A 22854-nucleotide genomic window follows, 5' to 3' on the forward strand; every position below is an offset into this window, starting at 1 on the left:
AAATTCCAATGGTATACTTCACAGAACTAAAACAAATAATTCTAAAATTTGTATGGAACCACAAAAGATCCTGAATACCCAAAGCAATCTTGAGAAATAACAATAAAGCTGGAGGTATCAGGCTCCTTGATTTAAAACTATACTACAAAGTTACTGTAATCAAAACAGTATGGTAATGGTACAAAAACAGACATACAGATCAATGGAACATAATTGAGAGCCCAGAAATAAACCCACACATACATAGACAATTGGTCTATGATGAAGGGGCCAAGAACATACAATAGAGAAAGGATAGTCTCTTCAATAAATGGTGTTGGGAAAATTCGACAGCCACATGCAAGAGGATGAAACCAGACTATCTTACACCATACACAAAAATTAGTTCAAAATGGATTAAAGTCTTGAATAGAAGACCTGAAACCATAAAATTCCAAGAAGAAAACAGGCAGTAAACTTCTTGGCATTGGTTTTAGTGGCATCTTTGTGGATCAGACTCCAAAGACAAGGAAAACTAAAGCCAAAATAAACTAAAAAGCTTCTGCACAGCAATGGAAACCATTATCAAATTAAAAAGGCAACCTACTGAATGGAAGATATTTGCAAGCCATGTATGTGATAAAGGGTTATTATCTGTGATATAAAAGGAACTCATACCACTCAAAAGAAAAACAAACAATGCAATTAAAAAATTGGCAGAGGATAAGAATAAAACATTTTTCCAAAGAACACATACAGGTGGCCAACAGGCACATGAAAAGATGCCTGTTTGAGAGACAGAGAGAGAGAGAGAGAGAGAGAGAGAGAGAGAGATCCCATGACCCTGGGATCATGTCACTATATTCTAATATTTATCTCTGAAGAATTAGTTTTAAACTGTTACGGGTGCAACTCATAATCCCGTCTCGTAAGTGATAAAAACTAGTTTTCTTATTTAAGCACTATTCTATTAACAAGCCTTCCTTCTAGGTAATTTTTACACTCAGTAGGTATTCAAAAGTTTATTAGATGAACAAACAAATATGTGTGTGTGTATTAGTAGTTGGAACAGTCAACTCCTTCCATGTCAGGAAAAAAATCCATTCATTTTGCTAAATCAAGAAAAGACAGGGGTAAATCTATGTCATCTACAAACTCAACAGTCATGTTGCCTTATCTGCCACAGGGAAGGTATTCTGAAGTCAGGCAGTCTGGTGTCAGGTCGTAATTACCCACCACCCGGCTAGGACTTCTTCCTTAGCTGGAATTACGTTTGGGCTGCTGGGGTGGGGGTGGGGGGTTGGGGGAGGGCAGGAGGCAGAAAGGAAGAGGAGGGTGAGGTCAAGTCCTCAGCAGTCTGCTTCATCTAGAGCAGTCCACTTTTATTTATTTAATGTATTGGACTCTCACGTATTGAAATCTGATCTCACATTGAAAATGGGGTTCTTTGTGCAACAAAACAAAACAAAAAAACAAAGGAGAGAAAACCACTGGGTTAGACTCTAAGGTCTGGAAAAGACTTTCAAATGATATGTATTTGACTCACAATGTCTTTAATATTAGTTAATTAAGTTTTTGATATGTTCTTGGCAATGTAAGGTTTCTGGGAAGATTTTTAAAAACCACAACTAATTTCCTCAAAGATCAAAACAGAACTATAAATAGCCAATGTCTTAAAACTACAAAATCAGGATAAAAGCTGTACTGAAGAGAAAACAAAGGAAAGGAATTGAAATAAAAAAGATGACACATCTTTTTCAAATGTCACATTTAATGTTTTCACCACTGTACTTCAAATCTACATTGTACAAAGTGACCAGTAAGTGTGCCACGGTAATTGACCAACCTCTGAGATTGTACCTTTCACACCAGTGTCTTCTTGGGCTCTTTTGATACTAAACACGTTTCTCATTCAAGTGAATTGAAATGCTTCAGTTGGGTTGATTCTCAGGAGCCTCATAAAAAAAAAACAAAGATATTGCACCATCTTTGTTTAGTAATTCAATGTTTGTTTCTTTCACAGCAAATAATTACTTCATTGAAGTTAAAACTTCCAAACATAACTTATTAATAGTCTTCAAATTCAGCTCAGATCACTCAAGATGAAAATACTCTGCTAAATACAGATAACTTACAATAACTTTAACAGTTAATTGTCCATAACACACACCAAGGTTTTTTCCTAGACCAATTTTAAGACGATCCATTAGTATTCCTTGTACAGGTGAAAAACGATCTTCAATTTTCTTGTCTTTTTATTTTTAATATAAAAGTTGGAAGGGACATTCAAGTTTCAAGTCTCCACATTGAACTTAAAAAAAAAAAATAGTCATCATCAGCATGTGGAGGTAAACAAGCCAAGTTGTATAACTCCAGGAGGTAGAGGCCTTCAATTTGTATTCATATATACATATGCACAGAAGAATTCAGTGTTCCAACAGAAAAAAGAATTTGTCAAAAAGTAATAAGTTATTTACTACTGTGACATTTCAAGACTCCCACAGCTTTGCCTAAGGACACAAACACATTTGACATAATTCCCTATGTGCCTTTTTTTGTGGCTTTAAAATTTTTAAAAATTTGTTTTTGTCTTTATTTATTTTTTTTAACTGTCCAGTGCAGGAAAAGTCTCACAAAATTTCACAGACCTAAAATGTGCAAGCTAGTTCTCTCTCTATACAGCAATGTTGGGATTCTTTTGAAATTAGCCCAGAAATGAATTATTTACACACATGAAAGATGCATGCTTGGGGGTTCTTTTATGTAAGAAAGAGCAGAAAAACTTCTAATAAAAATAGATTAAATATATATATATATATTTATACTGGGTAAGGAAAACAGAAGTTTAGTCTCTCCTAGTCACAAACTCATTCTCTCTACCCACAACATTGGATTTTAGACAGCACACATCACCGTCACGGCTCTAATGAGAAGCTAATTATAGGGCTTGATCATTAGGTGGCATGCCCCACCCCCCACCCCTCCCCCAGGTGCAGCCACGATCAGCTCATGTGGCTCCATGATTGGTCGCAGGCAAGGTTTCTAGATTCTTTCATTTTAGAAAACCCCAAATTTTCAGGAATGGCTCAAATATCAAAATGGACGACTGTCCTTTGTGTGTGTGTGTGTGTGTGTGTGTGTGTGTGTGTGTGTGAACAATCTCACTTCATTTAAAAAAAGAAAAACAAAACAAAACAAAAACACAAAACCCCAAAATCCCAAATTTGGTTCAATTCTCTTTTGTTCTGAGGTGAGCCATAACAGCTGCACTAAATTCATAAAACATGTGCAACTCTGGGTAAAATATTTTTCTTCTAAAAGCACAACCACTTTACAAGATTAAAAGTCTAGTAACATTTCTAAATATTATTCATATCATACAAGTAGTGGTTGTTAATTTAAAACTTCATTAGTAAAATTACAGTACAAGCATGATTAACCTCCAGAATTGCAAATCCCAGACTCCAGTGGAAAGCTACATTACATCTTCAGTAGTACATTATCTTCCACCGTCACTCCCACACCAGAGGAGATGGGGGCATCTCGGACGGCTGGGCAACAGTGGAACTGGAAGAAAATGGAGACACGGTGAAACCAGCTGTGACACCACAAAGGGCAAGAGGGTGAGTCAGTGCTGCGCGTTTCCTTCCCTGCCTTTAAAAAAATCGTAAAGTCCGTTTCTGGATTTTTGTTTAACTTCTCACTGTTCATTCAAGAATCTGCATCTATAAGTGAGGCAACTGTGATGGGCCTGAAAACGATAGGTCACTGACTCGTGGGCCGCAGAGCAAACCCTCTCACCTTTCCTCTTCTGGAAGGGAAGAGGCTACCCGCCTCACTGGCTACTGTGACAAATGCATGAGATAATGTATGCAAAGTGGTTTCACTGCGCCTAGTTCATAATATGAAGCAAGTGGTAGGTACTGTAAATAATAATGTCTATAATCAACCAGGAAAATAACCTTAAAGGATGCAGAATTATCTACTGAAAAGTAGCCTCTCAAAATACAGTGACATTAAGTGGGGATCTATTTTGAATAAGCCTTTAAGCACTCTTTTATCAAGTATTAATTCAGTAGTAATGGATAATCACTTAGCATTTGTTATCCACAGATGGGTTTTTTCAGTTATTTGACATATCTGTCTAATTTGGCTAACTGGATTATAAACTTGTGGGTGTGTGTAAGCACTGTGCTTCCTGGGGCCCGGGATAATGAATAACTGGCACCTGAAAGGTACTGAAACACGTGATTGGCTGGGTCACTGACTCTTAGGGGGAAATAATAAAACAAAGTAATTTTAAACCACAGAGAAAAGTAAAAAGCAGCCTAATTCTTTCTCTCCATAGACAAATACATGGAAGAATGAAAGTCACCCTGATTTAAAAAATTTTAAATGAAAATTCTTGACTTTGATTCAACAAATTCAATCCAGTTCAACACCATGTCAAGGCCAGTTAAAAGAAAGCACAGGGAAGTGGGAGGAAGGAGGGGCAGAAAGGCAGGTGGGGTAGAAAGAAGAAGAGTGTGGCTTCTCAGATCCACATCTGTCTTTCTCTGCCCTGCTTTGTGACACCGGAGCCAGACCCTGCTCACATTACCCTTTGACGCCTGGCTTGTGCTGGGAGGGCGCTGCACGGCCACAGCATCAGGGGCTCTCCTTCCAGGTTCTGGTGGGGGTTTTTTTGTTTTTTGTTTTTTTTGACACGGAAGGCTCAGTTTTGTTCTACCCAAACTTTCTGGCAAGTTTCTCTGCAACCCAACAGGCCTCTCTGATGGACTAGTTCTGCCCACTCCTTTTGCAAAGTTTTCTCACCACCCTCAAGCTGTGTGTGTTCCTATGGCAGCCATATCCTCTCCAAAGAAGTCCAAATCTTATTAGCCTTGGGTGGAGGGGCCTCCTCCAAATTCTTAATTTCTTCCTTGTTCACTCTTCCCTCAGTCTAGAGGGAGTACCTGCTTTTTGCATCTGCTACTTTGGGAAACTCCAGGATCTTCTTATGCACCATCTTTTCCTAGGTAATGCTTCTCGCTATTAAATCTTCCCTGTTCCCATTACTGGGTGTGGTTTCTTTCTCCTGACTGGACCTTAACTGATGCAAGGAGTGAGGGGAAAAGAGATGGAGAAGGAAAGACAAAGAGAATGAGGCTTGTTGGATTCTGAAGTGGCTATAAAGTTCTTTAAACAAAACTCTACACAGGACACACCGGCACTATACCTATAAAGTAATCTTGCTTGCAGTTATTATTAAGGTGGTGGGGACAGTGGCAGGAACCAAGATGACCACGTCTAACTTGAGGGCAGCGGCCACCACACTGCCACTGCAGGAGGATCCCTAGCTACCCGTGCGCGTGATCAGGCAGTACAGTGGTCATCTGGGAACAAAACTGCTAAAGCGCCACCCAATGCAACCACTGTGAATTGGTGTCCGTGTAAAAATGAATGCTGTCATTTTTTAATTTGCTTTTGACTAAAGCCAAACCTCGTAAAAGAAAACCTTCTTTTTATCTATATTATCCAATCTAAATAAAAACAGAAATATGCTGAACAACCAAATCACAACGGCACCCTTTTAATAACAAGAAAGTAAGAATTACATACACATAGTTACCTAATAAAGCTCTTAAAAGCAGCAGACTGCGGGTTGATGCAGAGAGGCACTCTGTTTCCTTTCTGCTGTTCCAAAATGAACTGGTGAATAATTTCTGTGGAGAAAGCAAACATCATACAATCCATGCCGACCTGCAGGCCTGGGAGCAGTGGACTCTCAGCTAACTGGCCAGCATCTAAACAGCATATCCTACTGGTTTCATTAGATCAAACACACATATCACGTATCGGACAGAATCCAATGGAACTGTCTCGAAACCAAAATGACAGTGGCTGCTAAACACAGGCAACCCCCCTCTCTGCCAAGTGGCATTATATGGGCTGGAAACCCCATCAGTGGGAGGAGTAAAATGGTCTGTAAATTTGAGAGTGATGCCACTTGGGTTGGCATTATGAGTGAATCTTCTCAATTGCTGGTAATTATTGCCTTTTTGAAAATCACTTAAAAAAACCCCTCAATTGGTGTTTAGGTACATAGTTTTGGGCTGTTTACTTTGAGGACCACTCCTTTCTAGAATGTCCTAAAATGTCTAAAATCATTCAGAATTTTGGATGTCATTAACCTCCAGCGTGGACCACCCCAATAAGAGATCGTGTCAGGGAACTTTAGGAGTAGACTATCAGAAATTCCCCTCTCTTGTGATCATTCAAGGAATGATTCCCTCAGTAGATGTTTATCCTTTTCAAAGTCTGCATGTTTTATAAAAAAGTCCAGTATGTTTCAGTCAATGAAACCACACTGAGTGAATCCATATTAACTACTTTGAGTCACACTCACTAGGTAAGTCATCTTGGGAAGCTCCTCTGCCTGACCTTCCACTCGTACTATTAAATCGGTGTTTTCACACCACACAGAGCCTTCTTAGCATATACGCCCTGGCCAAGCAGCTATACGCGAGGTTGTAAAATAAACACATGGAGGAACTTTGGTCGCCATCCAGACTCAGCTTTTCATGGCTACATAATGAAAGACGTTATTATCCTACCTGGCCGAGGGCCAAGAAAGATACTCACCTTTAACCTGTCGAACAGAACTGAGGTTCTTCTCAAAAGTGTCATCAAATTTGGGATTGGTGACGGGCTCAAAGTCACTGGTATAAACTCTTCCAGTAGAGGTGGAAAAGCAACATTTACACATACACGTGTGATATCGTAGTCGCCCTTCATCTAAGTAGGGGTGGGCTAAGGCATCCTTAGCGGATATTCTTTTGGACTGAAATCAAATTTAGAGACCAGCACATCAACGCTACAGATAAACATGACTGTCCACACAGGATCTTTCGTAAGACACAGTAACTGCTTTTCACAGCCCATCCTTAATTTACGGCACATCTTGTGTAAAAAGGGGTGACTGAATTTAGAGGCGGGTAGTGTAGTGTTAGAGGGAGTATGTCACTTAGGACAACCGACCACCACGCACCACCATAAAGCACTTAGAAGTGACTCTGCTAAGATCCTGAAGAGTTCCCACCTTGAAATGGATATATGCATGGCCAAACATGGCAAATACCATGACATTTAAATATGCAATGCTTTGGAGGGGTCAGTTTACATTTTAAATAACAGTTACATTTCTAAATACGTTTCAGCATTTGGTAGAGATGTGATCATGGTGGCAATTTTACAAAGCTGCTTGAAACTTTTATCCTCTCTGAATACCAACTGAGGGCCAAAGCCTGTGTGGAAGCTGCTGGCGTCAGGCAGCAGATAACGGTCCGAATGCCACGTTTTGACGGCCGGCTCTGTCTGTATATCAGTGGCCTGTGGTTTTCTAGCACCTCAGACCAGAATGCTTAATATAGTAGTTTCAGGTTTATACAAACCATAAATTTGTTTCTCTATTAAAAAAAAAAAATCACTCCTCCTTTCAGCTTAGTAGACACGCAAGTACATTTTCAAGTATTTAAGGATGGACTCAGTACAGAGTAGAACAAAAATGGACAGTGTGCCCTGCTTCCAATATAATCAAGCACTTCACACAACACAATTAAAAATGAAGAAAGCCATTTTGCACTCAAATGAACCAAGAATAACTGGATCATTCCTTGCTGGTTCTGGTCCCCCAAATAACAAAACGTTAAGTATTTCCCATAAACCTGGATTTCCTAAAAACACTTTTATCACTGATTTTTTGCTATGCTGATGTTAAAAGGCATGCCGTGACTTTTCAGGATATGAGAATCACAAAAGAAAGCTGTTTACCCACCACGAACAGACAAATGTAAACCTGACAACCTTAGTTTTATTCCTTTCACTACTTGTCTTATGTTGTATTTGGTGATCCAGCCCTTCTGAAGCCTGACTTGCTGGTACATCTTAGCAAGTAAGCTTTTTCTTTTTTCCTAAATGGGTCCACTTATTCCTGGAGGTTCCACTGGGATAAAGGTCTATTGTCAGAACCAAAAGAAACAAGCTTGCTGAGAGTTCACTTTGCCCAGGACTGGGCCTCTTGGAGTCCTCAGTGTCTCTGCCTGGTCTCATGTGCGGACTGAGCTCCCTGGCTTTTGCACACTACAGCTGGTTCTTGGGCAAGTCTATTTCCTTTCCTTTTCTCCTTCCTTCCTTCCTTCCTTCCTTCCTTCCTTCCTTCCTTCCTTCCTTCCTTCCTAATGTTTATTTATTTTGGGGAGACAGAGTGGGGGAGAAGCAGAGAGAGAGGGAGACACGGAATCCGAAGTGGGCTCCAGGCTCCAGGCCGTCAGCACAGAGCCCGATGTGGGGCTTGAACCCACGAAGCATGCGATCATGACCTGAGCTGAAGTCAGATGCTCAACCGACTGAGCCACCCAGGCGCCCCTACATCTATTTCTTTTTCTGATTGCGCGTGGCCAACTGTGAACACATTGGTGGCAACAGTGATTGAATCTGGGTTTTAATTTTATCATCTGACCATTAAGTCATTTCTGTCAGGTGGCAGATGTCAGAAATTGGGTCCCTGTCAGCTGCCACCAGCAGCTGGAATCTGGTTTTCCTGTATTTTTTTTTAGTCTGCGGATTCTGCTATTTCCTACAACTTCAGAATGCAGGGTCAGAAAGATTTTGGTGTCATCCCAACTACTGATAGCGTGCTCTATGTTTGTATGTTCTGTGTGCACCAACATGGCATCCTCTAAAGTGTCTTACCTAAGAGAGTCTTTGAACAAAAAGTAAATCAAATTCCTAGCATGTAATGATCAACTTTTGTTTTTCTAAACAAATTAATGTCTCTTTAGAACTTCTGAAACACGGCTAAAGAAAGGAGACTCATTATGTAAAGGGTATGAACACTGAAAAGAAAAACTGCCCTACTCAATTGAGAAAGAGATCACAAAATGACTCAGATTTTCAATATGTTCTTTGGAAGGACCTAATGGTACTTAACCATGTCCTGTATATTCTTAATTACATACCATACATATGTTGTTTAACTGACCAACATTTGTAATAGATGTGGATGCTTGTTGCTACCCTAAATTTTGTTGCTTTATCAAAGCTGCCTCTTTTAGTTTTGAAGAGATGATAAGATTTTTCTTTTTTTTTTATATTAAAACATTTTTTAATGTTTTATTTATTTTTGGAGAGGGAGGGGGGAGAGAGAGAGAGAGAGAGAGAGAGAGAGAGAGAGAGAGAGAATGAGTGGGGGAGGGGCAGAGAGAGAGAGAGGGAGACACAGAATCTGAAACAGGCTCCAGGCTCTGAGTACAGAGCCCGACGTGGGGCTTGAACTCGTGAACAGGGAGATCATGACCTGAGCCGAAGTCGGATGCTTAACTGACTTTAAGCATCTGACTGATTGAACCACCCAGGCACCCCAGTAAGATTTTCCATTTTACAAACATAAAATATTTCTAAGTGAACATATTGATGTACTTTGTATACTTCTGAGGGGAGTTAATGTATCATGTTAGGAGATCTCTTAAAAAGCAAATGGGGCAAACTCCTATTCCAGCTGGGTTTAAGAAACAATATCAACATATTAAAAACCTATACAAAGAAATGGAAAGATTTCTAAAACATTATTCTTCTTTATGCATTAAGTATGTTAACTCTTTGAAATGTTTTCTTGTAGAGTTGTAACTCAAAGATTAAATAAAGCTTTAACTATGAATTAAAAGAATACTTTTTAAGTTACTAGGTTATATAGTAAGAAGCAAAATATTTCTCTTAAATAACTTAAAAGTTTTAATATTTGGTGTGTAATTGTGGAAGATAAAGAAATTTGTGATATTCCTATTCAAGCTGATTCTGGACAAATCAGTCTGAGTAATAGTTATAACATTTTTAAAACATCTCTGTTTCTTCCTGATTTTACTGCCATGTACAAATAATGCTACCACAATAGTCTACAAGTTTTGGGTTTGTTTTCTCACAAAAAGCCTAATCATTTTGAATTTGATTTTTTTCTACTGATAAACTAATATCACTTTGTCTGAGATTACAGAATAGCAAAATTATGTATTCAACTACATTAGATGAATGATAACAGGTAAAATGTTTATCTCCCTCTCTGTGCCCCTTCCCCGCTCATGCTCTGTCTCTCTCTGTCTCCCAAAAATGAATAAACGTTAAAAAAAAATTTTTTAAATAATAAAAAATAAAAAAAAGAAATTGGTTTTTAGAATGCTACAAATCATAAGGACTTAATGTGTCATTAAATTTTAATCTGACTCTTAGTTAACATTAAGACCTTAGTAATAATTAATTTGAGTTAATAACCAGTCCTTGGATACCTAGACAACATAATTTTAATATACAAAGGCTCTTCATTAATACATTATAGAGGAACAAGCAATGGATAGTTAAAAAAGATGTGCAAATACCTTTAGGTTCAAGTACATACGTATTTTTTTAAAGCGTATAAAAGAATATTTGATAGGAGATGTTTGCAAGATAATAGATGTGTGTTTGTCGAGAGAAAAAAGTGACTAATTTTGTCTAAATTCTTAACAATTATTGCTGTGCTTTAAAAATACTGTTTGTAGGGCCGCCTGGGCAGCACAGTCAGTTGAGCGTCTGACTTCAGCTCAGGCCATGGTCTCACAATTCGTGGTTTTGAGCCCCATATTGGGCTCTGTGCTGACAGTTCAGAGCCTGGAACCTGCTTTGGATGCTGTTTCTCCCTCTCCCTGCCCATCCCCTACTCACTTTCTGTGTCTCTCTCTCAAAAATAAACAAACACTAAAAAGTTAAAAAGAATATTGTTTATAACTATTTATTGCATTTAGATAAATTAAGGTCTCTGGAGGTTTGTTTAATGCCTTCACTATTTGAGTTAATAGTTAATCACATCTTTATAAACTGATTATTACACCCCATCCTTTCTAATTCTGTTGATACTATAATAATAAAAGAACCAGAGGCCTTTAACCTCATTCACTAGTGGTTTCTGCTTTCTCCTTATATTTGCATAAAGGCTTGTACTACAAGCTGAAGAATTAAGTTTTCCATGAGAAACATCACAAGAACCTCAGTAAAGGACTGTTACCAGGTACTCCTGACTACTGAATTCAGGATATAAACTCATGGACGTAGCTGATATCATCACCACAGATAGCCACCGCCTAGACTAAACCATGTAACTGAGCCAGGATTTCCAGGAATGTTTCAGTCCAGGAGCAGACGTGTGGCAAAAGACAGCTTAACTGAAGATCAACAAAGTAATTAATTAATTATCTCAGACTAACTGGACTAAATAAACTGATTTAATTATGGTTAATGTTCTATTTTTAATGGATATTTTTTAAAAACCTCATTTCTTTTTTTTTTTTTTTTTTTTTTTTAAGGAGTGCGACTGGGGTAGGGTCAGAGAGGGAGACACAGAATCTGAAGCAGGCTCCAGGTTCCGAGCTGTCAACACAGAGTCTGGTGCAGGGCTTGAACCCATGAACCACGGGATCGTGACCTGAGCTGAAGTCAGATGCTCAAACGACTGAGCCACCCAGGCGCCCCTAAAGCATCATTTCTTCTTATTGTATTGCTAACCCTCAACTTAACAGGCTAAAATCAGAACAAAACACTCTTTAAAAATGGTATCTATTTCCAACTGAACCCTCAGAACTGGAAACAGAAGAATCCTTAATATCTGTCATAAACTAATAAAGCATCAGGCCAATTTAAAAATAATTCTGTAAAAACGTAACAACATATATTGGTTGGCCTTGTTCTATCAGGCAATGATAAAAGTGGGTAAATATTATGCAGAGTGACTTAATGGAATTCTTTTTTTTAAAGTTTATTTATTTTGAGAGGGAGGGAGGGAGGGAGAGAGAGAGAGAGGGAGGGAGAGAGAGAGAGAGAGAGAGAGAGAGAGAGAGAGAGAGAGAGAGAGAGAATCACTGTGCTCTCAGTGCAGAGACTGATGCAGGGCTTGATCTCTCAAACTGAGATCATGACCTGAGCCAAGATCAAGAGTTGGACACTTAACTGACTGAACCACGCTGGTGCCCCTGGAATTCTTTCTTTTTAAATGACCATGTACTTATTTACACAGGTCCATGAAGAATCTATCCTCTTTTTAACCCGATAAATCTTACCTCCTTCTTATAGATAAATCTAATGTGTAACTTATGAGCACACTAAAAGTTTTATTTTAATTAGATGTGACAACCCGACTCTTAAGGAAAAAGGACTACATTTCACATGTAGAACTATCTAAAAGGCCTCCCAGGAAAACATGCTGGGTATCCACTTGACGGCTTGGAAAATTCTAGCCTTAGGGTTGTAAAGATTATGAGCTCCTGGCAGGTCAGGATCATTAATAAACATGGGATCTCTGAGAAAGAGGACACCTTACAGCTATAAGTACTGTAAGTAAAACCTGGTACTGGTGAATTACATGGTTCTTGGTTCCTGTTCTAAATAGAATAAAGAGAGTAACTTATTTCTGACACATGAAAGTAAAATTTAAGCTCAGGGCCTTTATAAAACACCTCAGAGGCAGACAGAAATGACCTCTGAAGCCTGAAGTTCATGTGGTTCTAGTTTTGTTAACCACAAAAGATACATAAAAAAATACATAAAAGGTCTTTATGGATTAATCAACATCACCTGTTGCATACATAGTTTAGCTATGTAGATAAACTTGCCAAATAAAACAAAAAAATCAAACTAATGACACTAAATCACTACCTCACTGAGCAAGTTATGTGGTTCAAAGTGTCCTACATGGTGGGAACTTGTCCACAAGGAGGGAGTGTGGGAACGAGAAGCATCACTTTGTTTTTCTTCCCTTATCACGAAGCACCTCACATGCCAAAGTTAACAAACAAATGGAAACCAAAAAATAAACACCAGATGAACAAAAAATTCCCTCTTTATGCTGAGAAGTAGCTGTCTTCTTATTATGAACAGGCCAATGTAAACTTAATAAATGGCAGTTTCGTGTTTTCTTCCCTCTTTTAAATATTGTATTCGGTGTCACTGTATTCAGTGACTTTCTTGTACTCTTGGCAAGTAAGATGTTCTTTTCTAAATGCTTTCATTTTTGAGTATTCTTTGGCAATAGTTTTTGGCATAGACATGCATAATAAATATTCTTTGGATAAATAAATAAATGAAGACCTGAACTTTGTCTCCGAAGAGTCGAGTCTGGAAATGGCATTTGATAAAGCCACCATCTCAACAACCAAAAGAGTAAGCAGTTCCTTCTGGGCAGAGTTTTTCAAATCAAGTTAAAATTCTTCTCTCCTGATTTACCTTGATGTCAAACTCCTTTTTCAAATACGGAGAAAATTAGGATGGTAACAGGTCCCTGTCTCTCTTCACCCAGATGTTTATGTATTAATAATCCAACTTCTCTGTGATGAGTGAGCGTGATGATACACATGAGACCGGGGATTGAAGTTTCTCTTCGAAAAGTCATTCTTTACATTGCTCATCCATTTACAGTCAGGATGTTTTTCTTAGAACATTTTTAATTCATTAAAAAATATATAAATATAAACACTACTTACTGGATCAAAGACCAACATCCTGCAAAGGAGATGAACAGCTTCATGTGTAGCCTGGCTAGACAGGGTATAAAGTACAGGAAGAGATGGCTGTAAAAAAAAAATAAAGAGTTGAAATATGTGAGTCTCTGTGTGCGTAGATATGGAATACAGCCAACTTATTAAGAGGTCAGTACCAAGCTCAAGAGATGTGTGCACACAAGTCTACATTCAAAGGGAACGGGTATTCCCCTCACTAAGCAGTCTTCAGAACCAACAACTGTCACTGACTTCCAGTAGCATATTTTACATTGCATGATTACCCATTGTAGGTCAGAACACAAAGGAGCCTACGAAAACTGAAAGCTAACTCTGTGCATATGGTGCTCCTGCCAGCCTTACTGTAAATACTCTGCAAAGTAGGGAAGACTAAACATGCCTAGAAGTGGGAGACAACAAATAGGTAAAACCTTAGACACATGCAAAGTTAAGCATGTAAACTGTGCAAAGGAAGCATGTAAACCAGGTCTTACATGTCTGCCTACTTCCAACAAAGCCACGTAGGAAAATCCAATAAGAACAGCAGCAAGACATCTTAGAATCATCAGGAGATAATTATTCACCTCACAGAAGTTTTCTGCAGGATCAAGGACTAACAGAGAGAAGATAAGATGAGGGTTCTAATTTACTAACTAATTAGATAAATCAACATGTCTGAATCCCAGGATCCTTAAGCGCAGAATGAGGTTGGACAAATGATGTGAAGCTGACTTTAGCTCTAAAGTTGTATGAAACCCGATAGGATTACAACAGATAAAAAGCATTATGTGAGTAGAACCCATTTATCACCGGCACTCAAATATTTGTAGATCAACTTATTATTCTTTGTTGCATTTACATGTTTGCAGATAGAGAAGTATTTCTCCTTAAAAACATGTAAGTCTGTGGTAGCCCTGAAATCAGTTGTATTAGTCAAGATAAGGGGTGGAGTGTGGAGAGTGTGTTTAATTTACAACTTAATTTACATATTTTCCCTAGGAATTTTTTCATTGTGTAAAAGTAAATAATTTGATAATTTTTGAAAGATTCTGATTCCTTGACTGCAAATAGCTGGTATTTTTCAGTGGCTTATGCAGGTTGGCAGCCGAATTCCAGCCAATTCTCACTTACCAAAATATCTCACCATAAGAAATTCTCTCCTTGCCACTTTTTTTTTTTTTTTTTTTAATTTTTAAGATTTTGTTTTTAAGTAATCTCTACACGCAGAGTGGGGCTCGAACCTACAACCCCGAGATCAAGAGCTGCATGCCCCACTGCCGGAGCCAGCCAGGCAGCCCTCCTAGAGAATCCAGCCCTCATCCTATTTTTGAGCTGGAGGTATGTTGCAGCTTAGGGAATGAAATACGGGAATGAGTAGTAGAACAGGTGGGTTCTAATTCTGCCTTCACTAGGAGTCAGGTAAAGTCACTAGGACCTTGGCTTTCTCATCTATTAAACTGGACCAGCACAGACCAGCCTACCAACCCAAAGCATTGCTAACCATCTACCATCCACCAAATGCCAGGCCCTGGGCTAAGTGCTGGGGCAACAGAGATAAGCATCAGGTCTCAGACGGGCAAGAAAAACATATGAACAAACAGTTCCGCAGGCCACTGAACAGAGAACAAATTATAAGGCAAAATTTGTTAAGACTTGAGAACAACTGGATACAAGATGAGGAGCTTGTGAAAATCAAATGAGTGGATGTGAAGGCGACCTGGAAATTTACACCTGCCCCCATCTAGTTTTTCTTTACAGAATTACACCCAACAAAAACACTAAAAATAAAGCTAAATTTCACTTCAGCCTGGAACAGTCATATTAATATGTCTCCTCCTTTTCTGTGTTCAAATGCATGTTAAGAAGGGGTACAGAAATAAAGAAGTCAGTTCAGTTATGCCAACACCTCTCCACAAAGACAACCACTGATAATTTAGTTCCTAGCACTGGCTCCGCAGGAAAGATGCAATACTAGACATACTGAATGTCTAACTCCATTTTCTTCCCCTCTAATTCACCGGCCATTGTGGTTGAAACCAGCTGGGCCAAGGGTAACAGAACTAGACAAGAAGTTTATATTTCTCCTCAAGTGCAGCAGAACTTATCTGAATAAAAGAAAAAACAGAATGCTTAGAAATATGCCCTAAATATTTCATTTGGGAAAAAGGTTTTGCTAATTCCCCCAACATTCACACACATTACTCTTTCCCCTTTAAAACACACCAGTCCATTTTCTGTTTGTTCTGCAAGTTTATAAGCCACTTAGCAATGTAGGAGTGAGTGGGTGCCAGTGCTGAATCGCGGGGACAAGAAGGGTTGTAAAGAGTGCTCTATTAATGACTATGATTAATTGTCAGTGAAATGAAGCCAGAATGAGCTTCTGGACCTGGGTAAGGGGCCCTAAATGATGTATGTCGCAGTCATCATAAGCCAAGTGCAGAGTGCTGATTCCCACAATAGAGTTGGCTAGGCTGGCTCAGCTGTGTGAGTCCTGTCCTGCAAGTTTTTAGCTGGCAGCAAAGAAGCTGTGACCATCAGTCAGCAACGTTAATTAAGTGTGTACAACGGGCAGTGCACTATACAGTAAGCACTCTGGGCTTACAGAAAAGAAATCTCGACTTGAAAAAGAAGTTTGAATTGAATGAACTTCTAACATGATCTATTAAATGTAAGATATGGGTACCTGTCAGCAGACAGGGCTATTTTCACTTTTGTGAAAATATTACATGTATTACTGACACAATTAGTTGGGAACAATCTGAGGAAAAAGGAAATTCTAAACCTTGTAAGAGATGAACAGAAGGACTAAAGACCGATAACAGACTTTTCAATCCTACCAGTAGGTCAGTGCCTTAAGTATCAACTTTAAAAAATACTTGGGCCATGGCAGCTAAGACTGCATCCATCCAAGATTTTGAGTTGGAGAGGAGAAAACAATAACTAAAAAATACTGAACAGTGTTTTTGTCTGCCCAGCAGACAAAACAGCATTCCTTGACCTTTGGGGAACCACTCCCTTTTCACTCGTGAATCAAATGGCTGAGCTTGACTTCAATCTCTCAACTCGAAGGATGGGCACCTGACCCAGGTCTGGTCATTCAAATGATATATTCGCCTGAATGCCACGACAGGCTCTGGGATAGATACATGTTCTAAAATAGGGATGGGACAGGCAACAGACTGGCTAATCCAATCATACCCCCCCAGTCCTCTTCTCCTTTACCTACCTTTATTAGAGGAGATAGAAAATACTCAATTTTTTTTTTTTTTTTTTTTTTTTAAGCTTGTCTGGCATCTGGGAAGTTACATATTACATAGTTCCAGACAATGACATGTAAGCAGAAATTCACTAGGCAGGCTTCTGGGAAAATTTCCTTTCCTGATAAAGGGGACACATACTACTAGTGTTCCCTCTTTCCTCCATTTTCTTGTTTTCAATGTGAATAGGATTTCTGGACAAGCTACAGCCATTTTGTGACCAAGATAAGCAAGAGGGTGTGAAATTGATGTTCCAAAGATGGAAGAGCAGCAAGAAAGAAAAAAACTAGGTCCTTGATGACATAAGCGAGCTGCCAGACCAGCTCCAGACTGCTTACCTTTGGACCTCTTGATATGAGGAAGAAAATGAACCCCTATTTCTTGAAACCACTGTAAGCAAGATTTTCTATTGCTTATAATCAAACATATTCATAAGTGAATCAGTGACCTTCCAAATATTTTTTTCTAGATCTAACCGGGAAAGCTCTTTCCTGAAGGATTGATATGTTAGTAGAATATACACCTGGACTGCTGGTTCCATTTTTATAAACACACAGGGGAAAACAAAACAGAGAAGGGTCAGATTCCTGGCTTGGAACATCACTTGACTACTTGAATCAGCAAGGCCTGAAGTCAGTTGTAGCTCAACAACTTCATATAAAAAGTTGCAGGAGTCAGTAAGTTTCCTTTTCCCCTTAAGCCAGTTGTAACTGAGTTTCACTGAAAAGAGTGATTGATACGCTGTATGGAGATAGGTATATTAATCAACCACACAAGTAAATTAATTTGAGACAGTAATCTGTGACTCTAAGAAAACAGCCGATTTGATTCTCCTTTTGTATAGGAATGGTTATATTTTTTAAAAAGTCCCAACAAACAACAGTAAATATTGCTGTTTGTACAAATATGTGTAAATAAAAGCATAGAAAAATATGTCTGGGAAGATGTCCTCAAATTAATCCAGGGGTAACTGGGATAGTGTAGGGGTAGCTAGGGATGACAAATTCTCCGTAAAATTTGTATTTTACATGTACTCATACATCATTTGCATAAACAAATAAAATTTAAAAAGTCTGCTGTGAAGGTACATGTGCCAGGCAGTGTATACTGGCTAAGAACAGGTTTTAGAATTAGAGAAACCTACTTTTGACACCTGGCTTATGACCTTAAGCACATTGTTCGACCTCTGTAACCCTCCGTCTCCTATTTATAAAAAGGAACGATGAATACGGTACATTACAGTGCCGTGAGGATTTAATGAACTAATGTACAAGAAGTGGTTCAGGCAATGACGTGTGTGTGCATGTGTGTGTGTGTGTGTGTGTGTGTGTGTGTGTGTATAAAATTATATGTAAGTATTGTTAGCAATGATTATTGTTAGCAAAGAATGGTTAGCTCCATCTAACTTTGAGTAGCTCCTTAAATGGGAATTACCTGAAAAAAGCTAGGTTTTTCTTTTTGTAATTCAAACTCAAAAACTTGTATCGAAATGTTAGCATCCCTCCCGAGTTTAAATGTGGTTCATCTAACTTCTACATGAAGTGATCAGAATAAGTACAGTGAGGTATAGCTTTTGCCCTGTTAAGACGTCCAAGAGCCTAAGCAGCTTCACTGAGAATTATGAGTCCTGTCTAAAAGTTAGAGGTTTTTACTGTGTGCATGCACTTTCATCAGAATGAGAATAAAGCTCATTCTGCCTCGATCATACATAAACTTAAAAAAGAAATTCTTCTGAAATTATCTATAGGTTTTTGTAAAAAAAACTGCTATCATGGTAATACATAAAAAGCACTGAACCTTATCTAATCCCTTTTCTGCATCAATTGAGATAATCATGATTTTTCTCACTTAAAATGTCAAAAAATATATTAATAGATTTTCTGTAGGTGAACCATCTTTGCACTCCTGGGACAAACTCCACTTGATCTTAATATGTTACTCAAAAAAAAAAAAAAAAAAACCACACAAGCTGGGGTGCTTGGGTGGCTCGGTCAGTGTCATGACCGACTTTGCTTCAGGTCATGATGTCGTAGTTCGGGAGCTGGAGCCCCACATCGGATTCTGTGCTGATAGCCTGAAGCCTGCAGCCTGCAGCCTGCTTCACATTCTGGGTCTCCCTCTCTCTGTGTCCCTCCCCCGCTCACGCTCTCTCTCTCAAAAATAAACATTGAAAAAAAAAAAAAAACAAACTTAAGAAAAAAATCACAAGCTATACCTACCATTTTATGGTGAGAATTTTAATTGTTAATATTTATTAAGTGTTCAGAATACCAGACACTATTCTATGCTCTCCTTGCATGTACTATCTCTTTATCATTATAATAATTTAATGAGGTAGGAATCATTTTTATTCTGATTTTATAGATGAATGAATTGAGGCACACAGAAGTTAAGTAGTCTGCCTAAGGTCACAAAGTGAGTTACCGGTAGAGGCAGGATTCACAATTCATTCTGTCTGAAAACTGTAGTGTAGGACTCCTGGGACACCATCATCATGTTGTGCCCTGTGGTGAGCCTGAGACTGACACCACAGCCTGCACTCTTAATCACTAAAGACCAAAGAAATACAACAGAGTATGTATCTGGTGTGGAACGCTGAGCTAAGAACTACGTCCTTTGCAGAACAGTCTTGATGTACAGAACCACACAAGCTATAGTGTATATACTGGATTTGGAACCCAATTAATTTTTTAAAGTTAAGAAAAAAATCCAAATGGCTACATACCAATATACTTGTGTGTGGGTGTGTATGTGTCTTCCAATCTCAGGTCTAAGTGGCTGTAATGTGAATGGAGATACCTTTAAGCAGTTGCTAACAGGCCAAGAGGCATGAAGGATACGCATCATGGGTATAAGGGAAGGGGTAGAGAGTGGGAAGGGAAAAGGCAGAGTCTGACTGATGGCTTAAGTGAAGAGCTTCAAGGGTTTGCTAACTTTTCTTGAGAGTAATGGTGGTATAAACATCTACTAGCAAATGTGGATAAAAACCTGAATTTCCATACTGGAGGAAAAAATGGAACGAAGTAATATGCTAAGTTTATTTACATTCAATTATATATGCTATACAAATCTACCTGGATTAGTGTTCAATGCCCATTAACACCTGATTCAGGAGACCATTTCTGGCACTGGTTATAATAGTATCTAAAGATAAAACTTTAAAGTTTTGTATAAAGTGTATCTAGCCTCTGGGTAAAAATGGTCTCCTAGTTTGTTTCCACCCCACTAGTCTCTTCAAAACCAAAATATTCTAACAGCAAGACTAGCCAGGGCTACCCCTAACTTTTACTGTGGAGTTCTCTTAAGAGCATCACTAATCTTAATGATAAACAAAATAATAAACTCTAGGAGGCATTACTGTTAAGAGGCCAATTCATGCAAAAATGTATAGGAAAAAAATTCTGCTTAACATCTTAACCTATTTAACTGGTTAAATAAATATAGAACTTTAAATTTTTCTTTCTCCCCTCCTTCATTTTAGACAATAATATATTTATTATTTTTGTATTTAATTGAAATTTCTAGGTTTTTACAACTAACAGATTTTTATTTTTATTTTTTAAAGTTTATTTATTTTGAGGTGGGGGTGGAGGGGGAGGCAGAGAGAGCGAATCCCAAGTAGGCGTCGTGGCATCAGCAGAGTGGCTTGATCTCACGAACTGTGAGATCACGACCTGAGCTGAAACCAAGGATCAGATGCTTAACTGACTGAGCTACCCAGGCGCCCTGTATAACTAACAGATTTTTAAAATTTCTAGTAGGAAAAGGACTCACTTGCCAGGAATGCTCAAAGGACGGCAGTTGCTTTTGGTGCAGTATGTTACATTTTCCAGCTGTTCTAGAAGGCAGGCAGGAAACTCCTTAGGAAGCCTTGCTCTCTCAGCTGCTGTTTAGCAGCTCTGACAAAGGATTAATTAGCTGGCAACCACTAGCAATAGTTAAAATTCCTCTAGAGTTGGAAGAGTGGCACCAGGGTATGTGATCTTAATCACATTTCATTACTGGCTACTTTTAGTCAGGAAAGACCTAAAGAGGTCAGTAAAAGAGGAAAATTATTTTGCTAGTTCCAAGGGCATATTCACCATGAGGTATTGATAAATTTCTTTAATATTCCTGATGACGGCCAATAAATAGAACATAATAGATCTTTTGGGTTCCTTATATTAATACAGAACCTTTCTCTAGGTTAAGACTTACTGTGTGCTTTTCTAAGAGAATTAGGACCCGAAATTATTTCATAGTTTATAAACTAAATGCAATAGAGGGATGTAACCGGCAGGGGGCTATTTAAAATCCCAGCATCTACATCTCTATTTTTCTAGTTCGGGCTGGTTTTAGAAGAGAACGCACTTTACCCATTGCCCTTTATGCCCGTGAGAATGGAAGCTGTGGATTCACACTGGAATTACAGAGAGAAACTGCCAGGGGAAGGCAAGGCCTTGCTTAAATGTCTGTTTGGTAATCTGAGAGGAGCGTCGAAGTCAGTCTGCCATTTGGTCATTCAGATCAATCAGTCCTGATGATCCATCAGATCATCTAAATGCCCAATTTAAAAGAAACCAAGGCAGAGCCCAGGAAAATTGGTTGCTGAATCTTCTTGTTCAAGCCTCCTCTTTTCTGTTTAGTTTGCTGCTCCCGAGAAAAGTATTTTCCTTGCTCACTCTTCACATCATTAAGCTGTTCTGTCCAAAGTGGATTAGGAAAAGTGCTTCTAAAAAATGCTGCTAAACCAACAGGTGGAGATAAAAGCCGTCTCGTCTTCCTCAACAGTGACTTGTCTGGTTATAAGTAATACTGATCAGTACAAATCTGGCAATCTCTCTCCATACTTCTTTTCTAAAAACATTTACATCTGATTCTGTGTTAGTGGAAAGAGTACAGTAGAAATAGCTTCATCCTCGTAGTTGGAGTAAGAGGTACCGAGTATTTTGGCTCAGTATTTAGAAAAGACATCTTGATGTACATGTACGAGGTATGGCACTGGAGTGAAAGCTCCACTCCCAGTAATTTTCCCAGACACATCAAAAACCAGGAGACAAAAAGCCAGGGGTCATTTAGGTGCTACACAGTATTTATTTTCTCCTAAAGCATTGGGGATTATGGTATTTTATTTAGTTTGACAAATATTTAACATTTTCTTATTTATGACCATGACATAAAAAATAAATAAAACCCGTAAGTAATGTTCTTGTTTAAACAGTCTTAACTCATTATTCTGTCGGAAGAGAAATCCTGCCCAGATGGTTACCAAATACAGATCCCCACCCTATCATGTTACCTGTTTATGAGGACCCCTGAGTATGTGTGCCTTAGCGCCTTCACAAGCCGTCCTCATTGCTTCCAGTGATGGTGTGCCCAAAAGATCCGTGATCAAATCCAACTACAAGGAAATATGAAATACAGATGGATATAGTAAGATCTCATGGAAACAACTTTCCATTACTCTTCAATCACTCAAGGCCAAGGACCTAATTTGGAGGGAAAAAAACACAACACCACCTTAAGGCAAATTCCAAATTAACTGATAGGAGCCCCTATGTTCACTTTCTGGACTACTTTTAAAAGGCCAGAATATTTTTATTAGGAATCCAGATGACAGAAATGAACTATGTTTCGGCAAGCATGGCATTCTAAGGCTGTAGTAGTTTAGGAGTCTGCATCTACCTACTCTGGGTCTTGATATCATGGTATCTATGATCCTTGCAGAGGTGAACTGCTCTTTTGCTCCTGGCTAATGACTGTTCTTTTCAAACAGTTAAAGAATGGATTCTGATGCTTCCAAAGGATTCAGGCTCATCAAGGAGCTAATCCATAAATCAGGCAGCTATGATTTAGGAACTACTCAGGACATTCACATCTGAAATGAAAGCTAAGCTATTGATGTGTGGGCCAGAACACCTCATTGACATTCTAGGTATGCTAGAAATCTCTTACACTGGCAGAAAACTGCGGTTCTTAGAAAACTATAATACTGAATAAGACCACATTTAGTTAGCAAAGCACAATAAAAAATGGTCTTCTCACAAGTCTTGGTAGGTCGGACACCACCTCCACAATTTTCT

General features: G+C 38.7%; 1 protein-coding gene across 3 annotated transcripts in view; it reads right to left on the bottom strand.

Annotated features, from left to right (window-relative positions):
- Positions 1-1730: 1730 nt before the first annotated feature.
- The window catches only part of NLK (nemo like kinase), a 163443-nt gene continuing 142319 nt past the window's right edge, over positions 1731-22854 (bottom strand). For 2 of the 3 annotated variants that reach the window (XM_042965398.1, XM_042965396.1), the window contains 5 exons: positions 22071-22172; positions 13521-13607; positions 6604-6802; positions 5591-5684; positions 1731-3546 (listed from right to left, as the gene is read on the bottom strand). In XM_042965398.1, coding sequence (XP_042821332.1) covers positions 3492-3546; positions 5591-5684; positions 6604-6802; positions 13521-13607; positions 22071-22172 — 537 coding nt within the window. In that variant the 3' untranslated portion in view covers positions 1731-3491. The remainder of the gene's footprint in view (positions 3547-5590; positions 5685-6603; positions 6803-13520; positions 13608-22070; positions 22173-22854) is intronic. The other variant, XM_042965397.1, reaches the window with a different exon arrangement.

This window comes from Panthera tigris, chromosome E1, assembly GCF_018350195.1.
Source record: "Panthera tigris isolate Pti1 chromosome E1, P.tigris_Pti1_mat1.1, whole genome shotgun sequence".
Classification (NCBI taxonomy): Eukaryota; Metazoa; Chordata; class Mammalia; order Carnivora; family Felidae; genus Panthera; species Panthera tigris.